The sequence below is a fragment of the Cucumis sativus genome, chromosome 5 (genome assembly GCF_000004075.3).
Source record: "Cucumis sativus cultivar 9930 chromosome 5, Cucumber_9930_V3, whole genome shotgun sequence".
Taxonomy (NCBI): Eukaryota; Viridiplantae; Streptophyta; class Magnoliopsida; order Cucurbitales; family Cucurbitaceae; genus Cucumis; species Cucumis sativus.
In genome coordinates this window covers 28,634,645-28,653,738 of record NC_026659.2, presented here as the reverse complement: position 1 = coordinate 28,653,738, position 19,094 = coordinate 28,634,645, and the positions used below count along the sequence as shown (strand labels likewise).

Below are 19,094 nucleotides of genomic sequence, written 5' to 3'. Positions count from 1 at the left end.
ATGAAAATTTGTTAATGATAGGATTAAACTTTGCCATGATATTTAAACATTTTAATTCAATTAGTAAAAAAGAAAAATGAAAATCTACAAAATGTGAGTTGTGACGAAAATACCCTTTTGGTTGGATTCGAGTGGAGCCCACGTGTTTGCTTACGTGGTAGGAAGTAACCTTAGCAAAGTAGCGAATGATATATAGAATATTACTATATCCCCTTTCGTTCCATACTTCTCGAGAATATTTTTTTTCTTCTTATGTACCTTATAATTCTATTTTTATAATTTCAAATATCCCCATCTCTTTTTTATTTTTATTTTTAACTCATTATATTATAATAAAAATACAATGTTATTTATTTAAAAAAACATGCCAATATTTTATATAAATTAAAAAGTTATTGTCATCTATTTTACTCCCATAGTTATTTACATAATGATCCATTTTTCCAATTCTTACGTTCCCTTGTTAACTTTCACCGGATAATTTAGTATATACATAAATTAGTTTTATAATAAAGTTTTGTGATAATGTAGAGGAAACCTTTTTAAACCTCTCCAAATAAGATCTTAACAATATTTGGAATCAAATATATATGGATGGGGTCTTATTTAATATTAGAACAACAACTAATCTTCTAATATTTGGTCAAGAATCATATATTTCTCAGTTTTTTATTTTGTTTGTTTTGTTGTTCCCCCTAAACTAAAAGGATATATACCAATTTAATTTTAGGTGGAATACCACTATGTTGATGATATATTAAGATACAACACTTCTAGTTGAACAATCATTTGAATTGATGGAATTTGGCCTTTTTCTTTCAATACTATAATACTTTGACCTTAAAAATTAACTCAACCAACTCAACTAAAAGTTTGGTTATTGTAGCTGAGAAAATATAGATTATAATTACATAATTAATTAGATCACCAAAAATTTACAAGGAAGGAGAGAGCAACCTCTTAATTTAAAATAACTATATATATATATATATATATATATATATATATATATATATATATATATTAAAGAATAATCTCAATGGGTAAACATTTAAACTATAGTTGAAACTTATTATCAATTACAAAAATCTAATTTATTATTTTGAAAACGTCTCACAAGAAATGATTTCAGTCAGTTATATTTTCAAATTTATTTGTATAAACCATGTCAATCATATAAGAAAACTCAAATTTTTTTATACATTTTGAGTCATGAAGTCCACTCAAATATCCAATATAACAATTTTTATGAATTAATAGTTTGAAGATAAATGGATTTTTTAAAAAAGAAAAAAAAACAAATTGCATGGGTTAGAATTTAAAAGATGACAGGAAAGATATGAATGGAGAGGGAAAGTGATATGGAGAAATTATAATGAGAAATTGCCATTTTGTGTGAATAGAGATGGGAGAGAGACAGAGTGGAAACTGGAAAGTAATTAAATTAAAAGACCGATTTTTATTATCTTCTCTATTCTGTGTCCAACTCATCTCCATTCATTTTTTTTGTCATTAAAATTAAAATTCATACATAATAGAAAACTTATTTTACTATGAAGACATCTATCATGCATATCACTAAACACAAAGTTTTATAAAGTTCAACTTAACAGTAATAAATAACTTTTTGTTATTATTTGTACTACAAAACACAAAAAATAAATAAATAAAAAAGAAGAAAATTGAGGTAACTACATAAATGGACCTTATTAACTTTTGCTCAAGAAAATATAATTTCTCATTTCAAGGACTATAAAGAAAATGAAGCTCAATGACCATTATAATTAAGCTTGTATTAAATTTGTATTATTGCATTTATTTCATCCAAGAATATTTTGGTAAGAGAAGGGTTAATAAATTGTCTAAAATCCTAGCAAATAGAAGTAATAATTCAGTTTTATATTGGACAAAAATTTTAAAATTATAACCTAAAATCGCACTCATTTGACATAATATGTGAATAATTAAAATCTCTAAGAAAAACATGAAGTTGAGCAAATTATATATGGAAGAAGATACAAAAAAGGGAAACGGTTGAAAACTGAATCCGTTGGGTTAAAGGATTGAGTCTCTTGCAGCATATCCGTAACTGCTTCTTCTTGCATTACTACGACGTTTGATGCAAATTAATCCTACAAATCCCAACAAACCTACTCCTATGATCACTCCAAATGCAATCCCTGCCTTTTGTCCCCCGCTCAATCCTTTTGAACCTCCACCACCCTTTTCCTTCAATGCTCCATTAGGCGTTGGCGACGGTGGTGGAGATGAACCCAAGTTAGGCGGCGGTGCAGGTGGTAAGTTAACAGTGGAATTAGGTGGTGGTGGTGGGGAGTTGGTTGTATTGGATGGGGGTGGGGGAGTGTCAGTTGCGTTGGATGGTGACGGTGGAGGCGGAGCGTCAGTGGTGTTGGCTGGTGGCGGTGGAGGCGGAGCTTGGCTGGTCAGTGGTGTTGCGCTGGTGGCGGTGGAGGCGGAGCGTCAGTGGCGTTGGATGGTGGCGGTGGAGGCGGAGCGTCAGTGGCGTTGGATGGTGGCGGTGGAGGCGGAGCGTCAGTGGCGTTGGATGGTGGCGGTGGAGGCGGAGCGTCAGTGGCGCTGGATGGTGGCGGTGGAGGCGGAGTGTCGGTGGCATTGGATGGTGGCGGTGGAGGCGGAGCGTCGGTGGCGTTGGATGGTGGCGGTGGAGGCGGAGCGTCGGTGGCGTTGGATGGTGGCGGTGGAGGTGGAGCGTCGGTGGCATTGGATGGTGGCGGTGGAGGTGGAGCGTCGGTGGCATTGGATGGTGGCGGTGGAGGTGGAGCGTCCGTGGCATTGGATGGTGGCGGTGGAGGTGGAGCGTCAGTGGCGTTGGATGGCGGCGGCGGCGGTGGAGCATCAGTGGTGTTGGATGGTGGCGGAGGAGATGCATCTTGTGCAAAAGTCAAATTTGTGACATGAAGAAACACAAGAATAAAAATAAAAGCAAAAATTGTAAACCTTTTAGCCATGAGTCCTAAGTATGATTAAGGTGCACATATACACAAACCTACATATACATATATACACTTTTCACATTGATGATTATCGTGAGAAGCCTTCTAATTTTATGGCTGTCTTGTTTTGTTTGTTTCCAATTGAGGATTATTTTGTGAAGAAAACCTATGGAAGTTTGAACGTTAATAACAATGTTTAATTTCATGGCATATTTTCTTGGGCAAAATCTTGTTTGGTTTTTAATATTTGTGCAACATATTGTTCATACAAATATACAAATTAGCATTCACAACTTTACTTTTATCGAACAAAGATTATTAATAGCCAGAGCAGATCAAATTTTTGCTCTGCTTAGCCGGCTGCCTTTTAGTACTTTATGTCGAAACAGCCAATTAAACAGCTGTTTTCTAGTAATTTTTTAAAAATCTAAATGTACTTTTTTTTTTTGTTTTCCTATTTTCATATATATATATATATATACCAACTTATTTATTGAAATAAATATAGCAAAGGGACCAAATAATTTTATGGTCAATTTGCTATTTGAAAATATTTAAATAGACAAATAGTGTTTAACACAATTTATCACTCTTTTACAAATATCAAAACAAGCTAATTTCGAAAACAATGAAGAGTGGGATTAATTGACCGACAATATATTTACTACACAATGATTTTTTTCAAGATTCTTGATAAATCGTTTAGATTTGGTTAAACGATTTTTTAAAAGATTTTTGTGAGTTTAGATTTGAGATTTCAAGATTCTTTCATTACATTTAGATAGCAAATCTAAACGAAACAATTGATGTTTTTATATTTGGTACACGATGATGAAAATGGTAAAAACCAAATAACACTAAAAAAAATACAACATTTAAAATTGAAATTGATGGAAAGGAGGGAAGAAAGAAGATGGAAAGGAAAGAGTAAAAATGACCCATTTCATGATTTTTAATCTAAAGTTTTAAAAAAATGATCGATTTCATGTTTTTTTGTTACCGAATATTTTGGTGTTTCGTTATATTTATGAAAATTAATCTAAAAAAATGAAACTTAAACGTATTTACCTAATAAATATTACAATGTTTGAAAATTCATTTTTCAACAAAAAAAATCATTTAAAAAAATAACACTTTAGATAAACAAAATAAAATTAGTTATCAAAGACAAATTCTATTTTAAAACGGTTAAATTCACTTTTGTGTGCTTAAAAACATTTGGAAATAAGTTTTTAGCCAATCAAAATCAACTTAATATTAATTTTTAAATAATTTAAAAGCAATTTTGAAAATAGATTTTAATCAATTTAAAATCAATTCCAAACATGCCCTAAATAGTCAAAGGGTTGCTTCGCCTTTCCTACCATTTGTTTCTCTAAAGCTAAGTTGAAGGATCTCAATCCTTCCAATTCGCCTATTCCCAAGAACTCCCTAATGTCAATGCAATCCACATATTAAGCCAACATATGAACAATGCCTTAGAACTAATTTGACGTACTTTAGAATTAATTTGACATACCGTCTTTTTTTTTCCTCTTCGTAGCCTTCATTTTCAAGAGAGGAAATTAAACATGGATGGAATTTTTGGAATGATCGATGGCAGTTTCAAACTGTCAATAGTAGATTCAACCATGATGTTGATTGTGCATCGTGCAATGGATAAAGCTCACCAAAGAGTCAAATCTAGAGAAGGAGTTATAGAGAGATTACATGAGATATCAAAATTCTACGAGTTATCCGTAATGCAATTGGATGGTTGTATCAAATTTGTTCAAGAAGAAACTGACACTCACAATCCCGAAACCAGCCATGAAGAAGTTCTTGCTGGCTTGGCCGAAATACGAAACCGCCTTCAACGACGCCTCTACGAATCGGAACTTGCCATCCTACAGAAAGATAGAGAGTTGGCAGATCGATCCGAGAGCGAGGTGAAGTTAAGGCAGGCTTTGGAAATTACAGAGAGGGAATTGGTTTCTTCACAGGAAGATCTTGAACTTGAAAGATCAAGAAGTGCTGGAAGTTCCAACCTTAGCCCACATGAAGGTGAGGATGATGAGAATAGAGATGGGGAATTGGGTGAAGTGAAAGAAAAAATCGAGTTAAATGATGATTATGAGCATAAGGTGAAGACCAAACGAAATCGTTGTATCAACGACGTAATAAGAGTTGAAGAGATGGGATCTGACATCGATATTTTGAAGGAAACTCTTGATATTGCGTTTGGAAAGATGCACAGTGCCATTTTGATTTCTGAAATAGGAGCAATAGAGCAGCAAGTAAAGTCAAGTATTGAGAACGACATAATATCAATCCTGCTTAAGGGATTTGTGAATGATTGTCAAGAGGATATAGAAGCAGAAGTGACAAGGAAAGAGAGGCAAGTTTCGGCAAACAAATGGTGGTCGGATTTAATGAATGAAGTTATAGGCTTGTTTGAGGATCTCAAACCTGTTCTTGGCCAAAATGAAATGCGGTCCCGAGAGTGCAACATTTTGAATTTTGAGTCAATTATTAAGAAAAAGAGTAAAGAAGCAGAACCGGATCAATGGAATCCAGAAAAGCTTCATGATAAAACTTCATTATCATTAAGGAGAGAAGAAAGTACTGAAAGCTTCAAAAGAAGGTTCCAAGAAATACTAGAGAAACTAGAGAATTCGATGATTTTGAATGCTACGGTTAACAAAATTATAGACCAAAATGAGGATTTTAATGAAGAAGACATACCTCCAGAGAAAGGGGAGCAAATATTTGTAGAAAATCATAGACAGAAATCTGATGTGGATACTTTGGCAGATGTCTGGGGGAAGATGCATCAACTGCAGGATGAAGAAAACAGCGGAATACAAAATCAAATTTGCGCGCTAAGGCAAGAAAGAGAGGAAAGAGAATTTCAAAACATAATGAAGGAAGAAACTTACATCGCTTTATTTCAAGGGTTGAGAGAAAAGTTTTGTGATGATTTAAGTACCTGGGAATTGGAGATCCTGATTTCAGATGGAATATGCAGAGATCTCATCAGGAATATGTTCAATCAGTTGGATGAAACCATGAAAAGTAACCATATTGAAGCCAAAATTAAAGATGATATATATCATGTTGTCTTCAAGGAGACAATGGAAGATTATTGCTCTATAAATGACTTAGGATTACACAGATTGCAGGAATGCAAAATAAAGAAGTCATCCATCTTAGAACTTCACAATATGGAGTTAAACAAGTCAGATTCTAAGTCCCTAAAACTTATGGAGCTTCCACATATAACATATGAATTTGAGCTGATGGCAAATAGAAAACTGGAAGCAATAATGCTTAGGTACTAACCTCATAGGTCTTTCCTGCCTCTTCCCTGAAAAAAAAAAAAAGAAGCCTGTTGATAAATTTAGTTCCACAAAAGCATAAATGTAAATCATTTTACTATTGATAGATTAGAAGAAATGAAGCATACTTTGGATCCACTGCCTCAAGTCATGGCTTCTTTGCAAGAAAATAAATCACTTTATAAGAAGGCTTTCATCAGAAGATGTCAAAATCTCAGAAAAGCTGAAAATGAGGTTCTGTTCTCAACTTCTAATAATACTGATGCTTTTCACTCGTTGTACAGCCAAGTTTGAGAATAATTTTCTGTCATTTAATTGTTTTTCCACATTCCTATTTGATATCCATTAGGTGGATATTTTAGGGGATCAAGTGGATATACTTCTTAGCTTGATTGAGAAGATATACTCAATTCTAAATCAACAATCACCAGCTTTGCAGCAATATTTTGATGTAATATCTCTGCATGTCTGTTTTTTTCCTCATATTTTTGTACCAATCTCATAGCAAATAACTTTGCATCAATCTTAGCTGCTATCTTTTTATCAATGTGCAGGTCTCGGAAATTCTTAGGTCAATCGCGGAGGAGGTACCGGTAATTGCTTGTACACCACCTGTAAAGTTAGATACAAGCTCTGATGTGTAACCTATGTCTCTCCATAGAATTCAGCAACAACGAGATTGCTAACTAACGTTTAACGAACTTTGGTGATATATGTAAACAAAAATTTCGAGCCATACTTCTGGGAAAGGAGAAACTTCACCTTTAGAAAATTAGTTGGGACTTATGAGTATTCACACTGCAATTACCAATTATTATACAAAAAAAATAGTAATCTTCACTATGCAGACATCAATTTATTTTTTATGGATCTAGAAGATGGAGTAAGTTGAGGATATAAAAGTTTTTATTAGCCGTGTACCAGTTCTTGACAACTCAGGACGGTATAACAAATCAATCATTCCATAAACGTAAATAATTCAGAATGTTTATACAGAATACACAAATTACTAAAGAATGATCACTTAGACTTACATGAAATTAAGACTACGAAAAAAGACAATTACATACGGAAGTTTTGAAAATGACGATTCCTACAACTTTGAAAATTAATAAGAAATGATGTAGCGTTACATTAAAGGCATAGAGGAATTTTATTACTGCCAGAGCACTTTTAATTGCATATAATAATCGAAGTCAAAATGTTGTTTAGCTAAAGCAGTGGCAACTCGATCCCTGGCTGTATAAATATTTTGTAAAAACAAAATTAACAAGATTACCAAACATAATATTCTATAGATCAGGAAAATACTAAAACCATATTGCATAAGATTGAAGAATACGAGGAAGTATGAAATCCAAAGAAGACTAGTCGCATGAGAAGTTCTTCAGATAGTAACTCAAAACACCGATCGCTGTAAAGTAAAGCGGATCGCACCAAATATACATACAGTAATAAACAAGCAACCACCGTCGAAGATCATCGAGTCACATGTTCGAATAACTATTCAATGCACACATCAATAAAAACTACCGTCCACTCTAAAATTGTCTTCAAAATAATACCTACTACTTACAAAATGTATTCTAATAAAACCCAGCTAGATATTTAAAGCCAAAACCAATCGGCAACGGATGAATCATATCAATCAACTTAGAAACCTAATCTAGTCTGATCGAGGAATCAAAAAGTTTAACATCGAACCGTGACTAGAAATCAGATAAAGAAGAAGCGATTAAGTTCTCTGGAATGAAAACCACTGACTCGTGAAATTAATTGGAAAGAAAGATCTTACATGTAGTTGAAAGCATGATGTGATCCTACTCTTCTCGAGCAATTTCAAAGAACCACCGATTCTTCGCGCGAAATTTTGACACCTTCAGCTTGCTTCCAAGTTCCCGCTATTGCCACTATATATAGCCTCACGGCTACCGTAATGGTCGCGTTTCGTATTCCATCAAATTCAAACGGCAGCGTTTTGCACAACTTTGAAAGAGAGTTTTTTGTTGTTTTCATTCGACAAATGTTTAGAAATCATAGATTTAGATTTATAGACTAATAGCAAACTATTATTCAATCAAATTTGTCAGAGGTTTCAATTTTACGAGATAGAAATATGTCTAATATGATAACATAAATACAATTTTTAAGAAATTATAAAGATAAAAAGTAATCAACGAACAAACATTTTACCTATCTTTAAAGTGATAATCAATATAATTACTAAACCATCCATCCCTTGATTTTGAGGGCAATCTTCTAACTAATTAAATGTTTTCTGTTTAGCAAGTGGTAATTGGTAAGAAGTTTGGAAAAAAATTATAGGTAATTAAAATTGATGGCAATTTTATGAATAATAATTAGAGACATTTTTTAAAATATTATAATAAATTAAATTATTTACAAACTAAAACAAAATTTTAAATTTCATCCAAGATAGAAATAGATAGATTTTGGTCAATGAGTTAAAAACATAATCGTAGCTATCAAAATACAGCAAAATCTATATGAATTCTGACAGACCCTTGTCGTCTATTAAGTCATATTGTCGTCTATTATGTCATATTTTCCTCTAGTATTAATAAACTTTAACAGATTTTCCTATATTTGCAACTATAGGTTATTATTTGATGTATTATTAAGCTATTGATTTATTTGTGGTGACTTGTGCAATCTTCGAAGGTAATTGTGTAGTACTAGAAATTTGGAGTCAAAACCCTCAAAACTAACCAACATTTATTGAAAAGCAACGTTAGATTGACATAATTGTGGTTCGACGGTGGATCACTCTCCTCCGGCCGCCATGATAGAAGCATCCCCAGGAACCCTACTCCGGAGCCACTCAACCATATCCCCAAACACAAGCTCCACATTCTCTTTAGGTTCGCCAATCAACTGATGCCACATACCTGGATATATCTTCAGCGTCTTATCTTTACTGGTGGCGCGTCGGTATAGTTCCTCCACGCACGCCGGATCGCAGATAACATCGTCGCCGCCGTGCGATATCAGTAATGGAACCTCCACCTCCTCGAACCTCTCCTGCAACTCTCTGCACACTCTCATAAGTTCCTGCGCGGTCGCTGCTCTAGGACGCGTCACCACGCGTCGGGGACTCGCCGTTGCAAGCTTCCGTTTCCAGTCCACTTTAAAAGATACATCCGGTATTGATCCGCGGGTGGGAACCACGCGCCAAGTCGGAAGCAAAGCGGCAGCTAAAGATAGAAAGTGCTCCAATGGCCATGGTGGTTTGAACTTGGGGCTGATTCCACACATCGCGCCGTTGAGAACAACGCCATTCCACGGTCGTGAGTTCTCCGTCGTCGATTTCTGACGGAGCGTGATTAGAAGAGCAATCGCGCCGCCCAAGGACTCCGAGTAGAGGAAGGAAGGTAACGAAGGCGCGTGACGCTCACGGAATGAATCGAAGAAGGAAATACAGTCTTCAACAACGGGGTTAATGTCAGGTATATGATACAGAAGGCCTTCGGAAAATCCATGGCCTTGATGGTCAATGGCACAAGTGATGAATCCGGCCTTGGTAAAGTGGACGGCGGTAAGTTGTATGAACCAGCTAGTTTCGCCGGTGAAGCCATGGACGATGCCGATGATACCTATTGGGTTGACCGGAGGTTGAGGGATCCACCATTGAGTGAATAGTTTAAGGCCCCTGGAATTGGTGATGAATTCGGAGCCGTGAGTCACAGAATGACGAGCATAGAACTCATCGGCGGTGAGAGAGCCGAAGGGGCTCTGCTCATCGGCGTCTTCAACCGGGTGAACCATTTGGCAGTCGGAGATTTTCAGTTCACAATGAAAGGTTGCGTGGAGGGAAAATTAGGAATGGGGAGTGAAAGTGATGAGGCATTGGGTAGTTAATGAGGGTATGGGAAGTGGTTGGGGATTCTTTTAATTGTTTGCGTTTTGGTGTTCTACTTCTGCCTAAGAACACTGTCCGCATTTATTATTACTTTACTTCTAATAAATCATACAAATAATTTTCATGTAAAAAAATTACTGAATATATTACCCAAATTTATGGTCACAATGTTAGTCAATTGATAATTTTTTACAGTTTTCGTTAGTTTGACATCGATAGGAAGGATAAATTGGCGTTTTCATTTCTTCATTCTTAATGGCACGACCATGGTGCAAAGTTTGTTCAGCTTACATTTCAAGGCACGACCATGGTGCAAAGTTTGTTCAGCTTACATTTCAAGGCACGAAGTTCATTGTTTAGACCTGCCTAAAACTGGACGAAAATAATGTGTTAGGTCTTCCAATGGTTTGGATAGTGACTTTGAAGTTTGGATGAAGGTATGTTGAATCTACCAAGTCCAAAATCCAACTTCCTCATATACATTTTGGAAAAGAGTATATACCCTTCACATCGACCACGATGTGAAGGGTGACTATGAACTTCTTAAGCCATGCTAAGGTCTTATATACTTAATACCGTACCTGATGATTTTATATTTAGGAAGATTTTCCAAATCTAGCTTTTACCAAAATAGAAGACGAATGTTTGAGAGAGACTTTAATTTTTAGAGCATGTGTCTAGACGAATTGAGCTATGTAGGCAGCTTCTAAATCCAAGATGAGTATATACTATTGTTATCGGTTTAACAATATCTTCAACCTAATGAAAGAAAAGGACATCAATATGTGTCAGTGTTCATAATGCTAGAATTACCTGTAAATGGCTAAGATTACTATACAGTACACATAATGTAAATATCATCTGCATCAATCAGCTATCTTTATCAATTCCAAGCTTCTATTCTTCATCAATATTAATGTTCTTCGTCGGGGAGGCAAGCTGCACAAGCATGAGCTTATGTCAAATGTTTGTAACATTTCTATTGTGAATTCTCTATATTCCTTAAAATGAATAAAATTTTCATAATAGAAAATGAATGTAATGAGAAAACCGTCTCTAGCTTGCCACAAATGGGTGCTTAATGAAAGATGCAAGTTCAAGAAATAACTGTTAATGATAACTCGAGACTTTTGCAATATGAGTTATAATATAATGTTATTGTTATGAATTATGCAGGCCAAACAAATATGGTAGGTTAAATTGCAAATTTGGCCACTACGGTATAGAGAAAGTTAGAATTTAGTCCTTAAGCTTTGGTTGGTTAAATTGCAAATCATATGGACTAAAATCTAATTACAAACTGTAGGACCAAATTTGCAATATAACCAAATTAGTTTTAAAAAAACTATAATACCCAGTTGAAAGAGATCTAAGAAGAAGGAATCATCTCAGATGAATCATGAAAAAAGAATCATTCTCAACTATCAGAGAGAAAACGAACTTTAAGTATCGTGACCCTTGGGAATATTAACATCTGGATAAAAAAATATATATGATGTGTGTGTGTATACATCAAGTCAAGTGCTAATTCAACATGGTATTTGAGCAAAAAAGTTTAGTTCAAACTTTGAACAACTAAAATTCTTCTCCAATAATGTTGGCAATCATTTGTTGGGTTTCATATGATTTTTAAACCAACAAGCATCAATTTAAGTTGTCAGATCTAGTAATAGTTTAGTAATTACAATTCAAAGGATCTAGATGTTTTAGCAATCCATCAACCCAACAGAAACTTTATTACCCAATAGACAATTGTTCATGACATCGAACATGTATAAGATGGAACTTCATTGAAGGAATAGAATCTTAAACAGCTCTTTAATCAAGAAAAAATAGTAAGACACTGTTGGAAATTTTCTACTTCTAAGAACTAGACAATGTTTTCCTCCTTTTCGTTTCAGAAAACTAAGAGCTTGTTTGAAGTAACTTTTTGAATGCTCAAAGTCCTTGTTTCAATGCAAATTTTTCGAATTAAGTTTTATTCAAAACGTATCATTTAAAGCCTTCAAAGCTTCCTAGTCCCTAGACTAGATTGCAAATGAAAAACTGCAAGAAACATCATGAAGCAATGAAAACCTCTCCTCTAAACCGCAAAACTAAATTTTAAGAACTATGACATCAGTTTCAAGCTATGGCATTTGTATTACTCTTACTTGTGAACTAAAATTAGCAAAAGCCAACAGGTGAACTAATCAGAAAACAATTCCGGTAAAAGAAAATAGACACTGAGTTACATGCAAACTTGAGTACCAAAAGGAAAACCACGATCCAAGATACAAAAGGGGAAAAATAAATAGACAACAGGCTTAACAAAAAAAAAAAGGAAAGCAAATTAGGGTAAATCTTTTCCTGGGCGAATTCCCATTAATTCTAACAGTTTGTACTTGCCTTCCTGCTCTCTATATGTTAGATCACTATTCAGCTCAACAACTTAATCCAACTATATCAAATTTATTCTTCTTGGTATACTCTTAACAATACCGAAATGCAACCAAAACTCTCAACCCCAGGCTATTAAAGCTATCATAGATGTTGGTACCGAAATTTGATACCAACCGTGAACATTAATTCTTGGCAGAAATGGAATGATCACATTATGAAATCAATCCGATAAAGCCATAGTACCTAAGCACGGAGGCCAACTCTACCAAGATAAAGACTATGTTGTTCTACTTTGGTACATGTATGGGTTACTAGTGAAATCAATCCGATAATTTACACAGCTGGTAACGGCTTGATTAAGTACTCGAAAGTTAATTAACTAAGGGCCATTATGAAACTTAGTTCTATATAACTAAGAGAGCTCTCGACAACTGAAATACATCTGGAATTCTATACTCTCTAAGCGATAACTAATTTCTTTGTTAGAGTGTTGGTGGCCAATACCACACCGGTGTGGATTTTCCTCTATTTTCCTGGGCGATCATTTCATTTCAATTAAAAATCCACCGTTGGTACTAAGTTTTTGTAAAAAAATAAATTAAATAGACATTTTAAACCCAAAATTCAAGATCAATCATCTCCTTAACTTAAAGTTAGGACCTAATCCGAAAATTGTATATGCAAGTCGAGTTTCATAAGAAGATGATTTTGAAAAGGGGGGAAAGAAAAATTAATCACCTCCGCAGCAGTAACAGCAGTAACAACAGGAAAGAAGATGAAAGAGTTCTGAGAAGAATTCAAGAACTCGTTGACCAAAAGAAACTGAAGGGGAAGGTTCTGAAGTTTCGGCGTCAGCAGCATCAGATGCTTCTTCTTTATCCAACAAGTTCTGTTTGCTAGAAGATTGGTGCTGATGCTTTTGGATTTTCATTCTGTGGAGGTTCCATTCCAGCTTTTTGATGTAAGCGTGCTTGAAAGAGTCTCTGATTCTCGTTGAAGGCCATAGATGCATCTTCCTCTCTCGATTGGGATGAACAACGAATAATGAAACTGGAATTCTATTTTCAATTTTATTATTTGTACTTTGGTTTAAAATAGGGCAGATTTTCAACCCTTCCCCCGTCATAAATTTCCTTTTTCTTTTTCTTTCTCTCTTCCATTTGGTGAAGTTACCATTTGTAATCTTACTGAGATATAAATGGTGGTTAATTAGATTGAAGTTGAAATTTTCACCATTATTATCGATATTAAATTTATAGATTTGTCATTACCGCTAGAGTTAATCAATAACATTCGCAACGATTAAAACGTGTCACAAATTTATAGTTTCAGAATAAATGTTGAAAATACATTGTCTCATATTAATATGAGAATGTTACATAAAGTGGGATTATATTATAAACTTTAGCAACCTTATAATGATGAAAGATTCACAAATAATTATTAACACACTAAGTAACATAGGGATAGGATTGTTGGCCAACAACGATAATAAGGGCCTAAAAAATGAACATTAGTAAGCCAAGTGGTTACATTACAAATTACAATACAACAAACTTAAAAAGTTAAATACTAAAAAGAAAGAAAAACAAACAATTTTTAAACAATTGGCCCCAACAAAAAGTTAAATAAAAAGAAGAAGAAAAAAAAGGCTTTAAAAGTGTCTTTTGCTTATGGAATGCGATCAGACGGAGGGGTTGCTCCTGAAAGAGCCCAGAGCTTTGGCCGCGCCCGCCCTCAAGATGAACTGGTGGTAGAACGCTGCGATGGCCGCTCCCACAAATGGCCCAACCCAGAATATCCACTGCACAGAAGCCCAACCCATTAACACATCGTTTAAAGAAGATATAAATATAGAGAGAGAGAGAGAGAGAGAGAAAGAGGGAGAGGGAGATACTCACATGGTCATCCCAAGGTTTTTCCCTATTCAAGATAACAGCAGGGCCGAAGCTTCTTGCAGGGTTGATGCTTGTGCCGGTGATGGGGATGGTGGCCAAGTGAACCATAAACACAGCAAACCCAATTGGGAGTGGAGCCAATACCTTTTGTATTATAATTATTATTATTTAAAGCAAAATGAAAATCATTAACTTAATTAAAATAATGTAGTGTAAGGAAGAACAAAGGCCAAAGAGACAGACATTTGAATTCAAGAAGAAAATGATGAAAATTTATACACATTCAATTTCAGTTAAACGAAAAGGAAAAAGAAAGCAAAGAATGGTTTTAGATAGAAGAATCTAATGACGAATCTCGAGAAGAGACAAATAACACATAAATTCAAAGCTAAGTCGAATAGAAACAAAAGAAAAAACAAATGGAAAGTTAAAAACATTGACTAATAAAAAAAAGGTGATAAGATGAGTCAAAAAGTGAATCATTTGTAACCAAAACTTGCAAAAAGTAAAAAGACAAGAAAACGTGACATTAAAGAGTTAGATCTCTAACAAACCCTCCTTTTTTTTCAATGAGTTGATGCACAGCCAGAAGGGTGAAAAGTCAGTCTCGTGAAACCCCAACCAACAGTATTTTAATATATATTACAAGTACAATTTTTAAAAAAAAACCCAATAATTACCTAAAGATACTCCTAAAGTTTACCCATTGTATTGCTTAAAACAATATCCTATCTTCTTACAAAAAGTTACAATATCATGTAACATGTTTTGATATCTACCCAACTTTTAAAACAAAAGAGATGAAGTTCATAAATTTCTACATTTGAGGAGATTTCAACATGGTTACGTTATTCATTCACCTAGCTCTACAATAGTACATTGTTGTGTTCATTTTAAACATATATCTTCATTGTTTTTACTTCAGTGGAACATAATTTGAACCTACTGATATGATGAAAGGCAAAGTTGATGGGTAGTTTGTGTAATATAGGGAAGAAGGGTGGGTGGAGAGGATAATGACGTAGCAGGCATGTGGGAGGAATAATAAGGATTTAGTTTAGATGGAAGTGAAAATAACAAACAAAAGGAAAGTGTAAAGAGAGAGGAATTGAAAAGGGGAAGATGGAGAAAAGAGGTAATTCTTTTAAAATGGGGAAAGAATATTATGACGTGTTCAAAGAAAGGTGACCAAAGAATGGTAAGGGAAGGGGCTTAATGCCCACGCTGCTGATGTGCCTAAGATTTAAAACAGCTTTATTACATCAGAACTCACATTCAATGCTATTCCTACATGGGGAAAGAAAAAGCCACGTCCCCTTAGAAAGAAAGCATCGGGCCACAACATATGGAAAATTTTGATAGCATCATTATTTTCTTGGGAAACAAATAAAGAGTTTTTTGGAGTTTATAGGATCTCGGAAATTTTAAACTATTTTTCTTCTCTATCTTAGAGTATAAATTCAACAACTTTGGATTTCAAGTTTCTATTATATTCATTGATATTTTTCTTAGTTTCAAAGCCATTTCTAATCGGGTGAGCAAAATTTAAAAATTATTGTTTTGGTTTTTTAGTTTTATTGCTGCTTAGTATTAAAGTAAAAAATTGCAGTAACTGATATTTATAGCCACCACAAGTAGCAGATGAGCTGATGGGCTTTGAAACTGATTTGAATCTTTGTTTTATTAATAAAAATAAACTATGACAGTGAATATCAAATATGTTATATGTAAATTATTTAATAATAATAGAATAGGGTAGCAGTTCTGTACTACTAAAAACAAAATCTATATAATAATAACATAAAGTTCAAAATAGCAAACAAAAAACCCAAAGACAAATGGGTACATTCAAACAAAAAGAGATTCAGCATAGCTATACCCTGCTTGTAGATTAATGCATGCTCACCATTAGCTTTAAAAATATAAACACACAAGTTAAGATTAATTATGAATTAAGCATCCAACCTATCTAGTGGACATGTTTGAAAAGCAAAACTGTTAGAGGGACTAGAGTGGAAATTTTAAAAGACTAGAGGAAGAAGTGAACGTACAGGAACATGGGAGTCTCTGGCATTTCTCTTGGAATCGGTGGCGGAGAAGACGGTGTAAACCAAGATAAAGGTACCAACGATTTCAGCTCCTAAACCGGTGCCTTTGGAGTAGCCATGGGCGAGTTGGTTCGCACCGCCACCGTACTTGTTGTAGTAACCCTTTTGGAAGGCTTTTACTAGCCCCGCACCGCAAACGGCCCCCAAACACTGAGCCACCATGTACGCTACTGCTCGCACCAACGACACTTTACGAGCCAAGAACAGCCCGAACGTCACCGCCGGGTTTATGTGCCCTCCTGCAGTTCATTTTCCCCCACAAATATTATAATCATTTTTAAGAAAATCACCCATTAAACTTGGCAAAAAAATATTTTGATTTTGATTGGGATCTGATTTGTTTTTGTATATATGTATAATAATCAATACTGTCTCATTAAATGAAGGAATAAAAAAATCTACAGCGTAAAATATTAAAGATCTCTGCTCTGTGAAGAAATATTTCAATGTTTTATCAGGAAGGGACCTAGAAAATAATATAGGAAATTACAAAAATGTATTCTGCTTCTCTTTTCAAACCCATATAGGAAGAATAAATCCCAGACTTTAAACTATATTTTTATTACCAATAATGTATGAATATGTAGATTTTGAAAGAAAAAATTCTTCTTTTACTAAATAAGCTATTTTGTTTAACATCTCTTCCATATTAAATCAAACAAACTAGCCAACAAGACTAAACTGTTAGCTTAACGTAAGAACCAGAGGGGTCGAGAAGAGGTCTAGAGTTCAAATTCTACTATTCTCAATTTGTATAAAAAAAAAAAAATCTAACAAACTACGTTTTTTACATCAAAATGGCGGCTATAATGGTATCCCTTACTTTCTTTACTCAAAGTAAGAATATGTATGTAACGACCAAGATGTAAAATCGTTAATCACGTAGTTACACGCTCAGGATATAGTTAACGAACCTGAAATGCCAGCAGTGCAGTAGACAAGGACGAAGATCATGCCGCCAAAGGACCAAGCGATGCCGAGAATGCCAACGCCATCGCAAGCGTTGGCGCCGGGCTTGTCGGTATCGGTCTGGCTGTTGTAGCCGATAATAGTCAAGATAGTGACATAGAGAAAAAGAAGAGTGGCAATGAACTCAGCAATGATGGCTCTGTAAAAGGACCACTTGCCTAGCTCCGCCGCGTCGAAGAGCGGGGCTGGAGGAGGGTCGTGGTAGTCCTTGCCGGAGAACCCTCTTGCCGTCGTGACGTCGTCTTTGGCCATAGGGGAGCAAAGAGAGTAAATAGAAAGAGAGGAGAGGAGAGAAGAGGAAAGAGGTTTGAGCGAGGAATAGAGGAAGGAGTGTGGGGGATTTATATGGGGAGGGATGGGCGTGTATTGTCGTTGAAGTAATTTATTATTTTCTACGTTGTGTTTTTTCTTTTAATTATTCTTCTTTGGAAATCAAAATTTATATTGTTTAAAAATTAGTTTCCATTTTATATAAGCTAAGTATCATTTTTCGTGGCTTATTTTGTAAGTTAAATATTACAGGTTTTATTTCATCCATTTTTTAATTTCATATAATAATGTATCTTATAGATTTTCAAATTTTAATAATAAAAAAAAAAAGTATTATTAATGTGTTCAAAAAGATTCTTGAAAATTTAAAAGTGTTCAATAATTTTGATTTTGACAATTATGAGACTATGGACTTAAAAAGTCTTTTCAATTTTACAAACAACCACGTTTGTGCACTTTAGTATATGTAAAAAATGTTCATAAAATTTTTAGATGCAAAAATAGTTAACTTCTTATTTGTGTAAGTTTAATATTTTTTTTCTAAATTATTTGTTAGGATAATTATCTACTAAACTTAATTCTTCTTCTTAGTAATTTATAAGTTGGAAATAAACCCTAAACCCAATCATAAGTTGATATATAAATGCATTCTTTAATGTTCCTATTTAGTTGACACATTCTCTTTAAAATCTACGTTAATTATTATACTATACCTATTTCGAATAACTATGATTTATCATTCAATACCGATAATTATTTTTTGTGTTACTAAATTTTTTCGCTGGATTAAGTTGTTTTTATTTTTCTTTTGAATAAAAGTTAAACTTTAATACGTTGAACACTTATATAATATCGAAAGTTCACAAATTCAAAGTCAAAGACGTCGTTCTATTAGGTGTTAGAGACTATGTACGTGTTGTCTCATGCATGATTTATTAGATATTTTTAAGTTTATGTTTTCTTAGACACGCTTGAACATTATTAGATTATATATTTATGAATTTTTAAAATTATAAAAAATTATTTTACGAACATTTAAATTTTGAAAGTCATGTAGTGTTTAGCAACTTATTAAACCCGGTTAGAGACACGTTTGAAGCTTAAAAAATGCTTTGATTTTCATAAATTTGATCAATAACAATTTAGCTTGTATGCTTTCAAATGTATACATAAGACGAGTCAATAATTGTCATGACACATATGGCAAAATTTGACTGCATAACTACTTATGCTTTATAGTTTGTTAATAAATTTGATCGATCTAGTGTACATGTAAAAAAATATTTCAAATTAAA

The 19,094-nt window shown here is 34.2% G+C and overlaps 4 protein-coding genes across 4 annotated transcripts; 2 read left to right on the top strand and 2 right to left on the bottom strand.

Moving 5' to 3' along the window:
- The first annotated feature begins 1,820 nt into the window (after positions 1-1,820).
- On the top strand, positions 1,821-3,433 carry LOC116403963 (glycine-rich protein 23-like). The gene is made up of 2 exons (XM_031885931.1): positions 1,821-2,429; positions 2,474-3,433. The coding sequence occupies exons 1-2, from the start codon at positions 2,120-2,122 to the stop codon at positions 2,938-2,940; spliced, it is 777 nt and encodes a 258-aa protein (XP_031741791.1). The 5' UTR covers positions 1,821-2,119; the 3' UTR covers positions 2,941-3,433.
- A 757-nt stretch (positions 3,434-4,190) lies between these two features.
- On the top strand, positions 4,191-7,156 carry LOC101222640. The gene has a single exon (XM_031885930.1). The coding sequence runs from the start codon at positions 4,547-4,549 to the stop codon at positions 6,293-6,295; it is 1,749 nt and encodes a 582-aa protein (XP_031741790.1). The 5' UTR covers positions 4,191-4,546; the 3' UTR covers positions 6,296-7,156.
- A 1,811-nt stretch (positions 7,157-8,967) lies between these two features.
- Positions 8,968-13,704, bottom strand: LOC101206769 (caffeoylshikimate esterase). Its single transcript, XM_004142381.3, has 2 exons — positions 13,293-13,704; positions 8,968-11,111 (listed from the first exon to the last, which is right to left on the bottom strand). The coding sequence occupies exon 2, from the start codon at positions 10,076-10,078 to the stop codon at positions 9,077-9,079; it is 1,002 nt and encodes a 333-aa protein (XP_004142429.1). The 5' UTR covers positions 10,079-11,111; positions 13,293-13,704; the 3' UTR covers positions 8,968-9,076.
- A 337-nt stretch (positions 13,705-14,041) lies between these two features.
- Positions 14,042-17,781, bottom strand: PIP2-7 (aquaporin PIP2-1-like). The gene is made up of 4 exons (NM_001305779.1): positions 17,475-17,781; positions 16,504-16,799; positions 14,456-14,596; positions 14,042-14,358 (listed from the first exon to the last, which is right to left on the bottom strand). The coding sequence occupies exons 1-4, from the start codon at positions 17,779-17,781 to the stop codon at positions 14,239-14,241; spliced, it is 864 nt and encodes a 287-aa protein (NP_001292708.1). The 3' UTR covers positions 14,042-14,238.
- Between the last annotated feature and the right edge of the window lie 1,313 nt (positions 17,782-19,094).

Excerpts from the sequence above, each read along its gene's own strand:
- LOC116403963 (XM_031885931.1), top strand. The coding sequence starts at position 2,120 with ATGCAAATTAATCCTACAAATCCCAACAAACCTACTCCTATGATCACT. Across the intron at positions 2,430-2,473 it reads GTTGGCTGGTGGCGGTGGAG|GCGGAGCGTCAGTGGCGTTG; the intron begins GCGGAGCTTGGC and ends GTGGCGGTGGAG.
- LOC101222640 (XM_031885930.1), top strand. The coding sequence starts at position 4,547 with ATGGATGGAATTTTTGGAATGATCGATGGCAGTTTCAAACTGTCAATA.
- LOC101206769 (XM_004142381.3), bottom strand. The coding sequence starts at position 10,078 with ATGGTTCACCCGGTTGAAGACGCCGATGAGCAGAGCCCCTTCGGCTCT.
- PIP2-7 (NM_001305779.1), bottom strand. The coding sequence starts at position 17,781 with ATGGCCAAAGACGACGTCACGACGGCAAGAGGGTTCTCCGGCAAGGAC. Across the intron at positions 14,597-16,503 it reads CCAGAGACTCCCATGTTCCT|GTATTGGCTCCACTCCCAAT; the intron begins GTACGTTCACTT and ends ATAATACAAAAG. Across the intron at positions 14,359-14,455 it reads AAAAACCTTGGGATGACCAT|TGGATATTCTGGGTTGGGCC; the intron begins GTGAGTATCTCC and ends GCTTCTGTGCAG.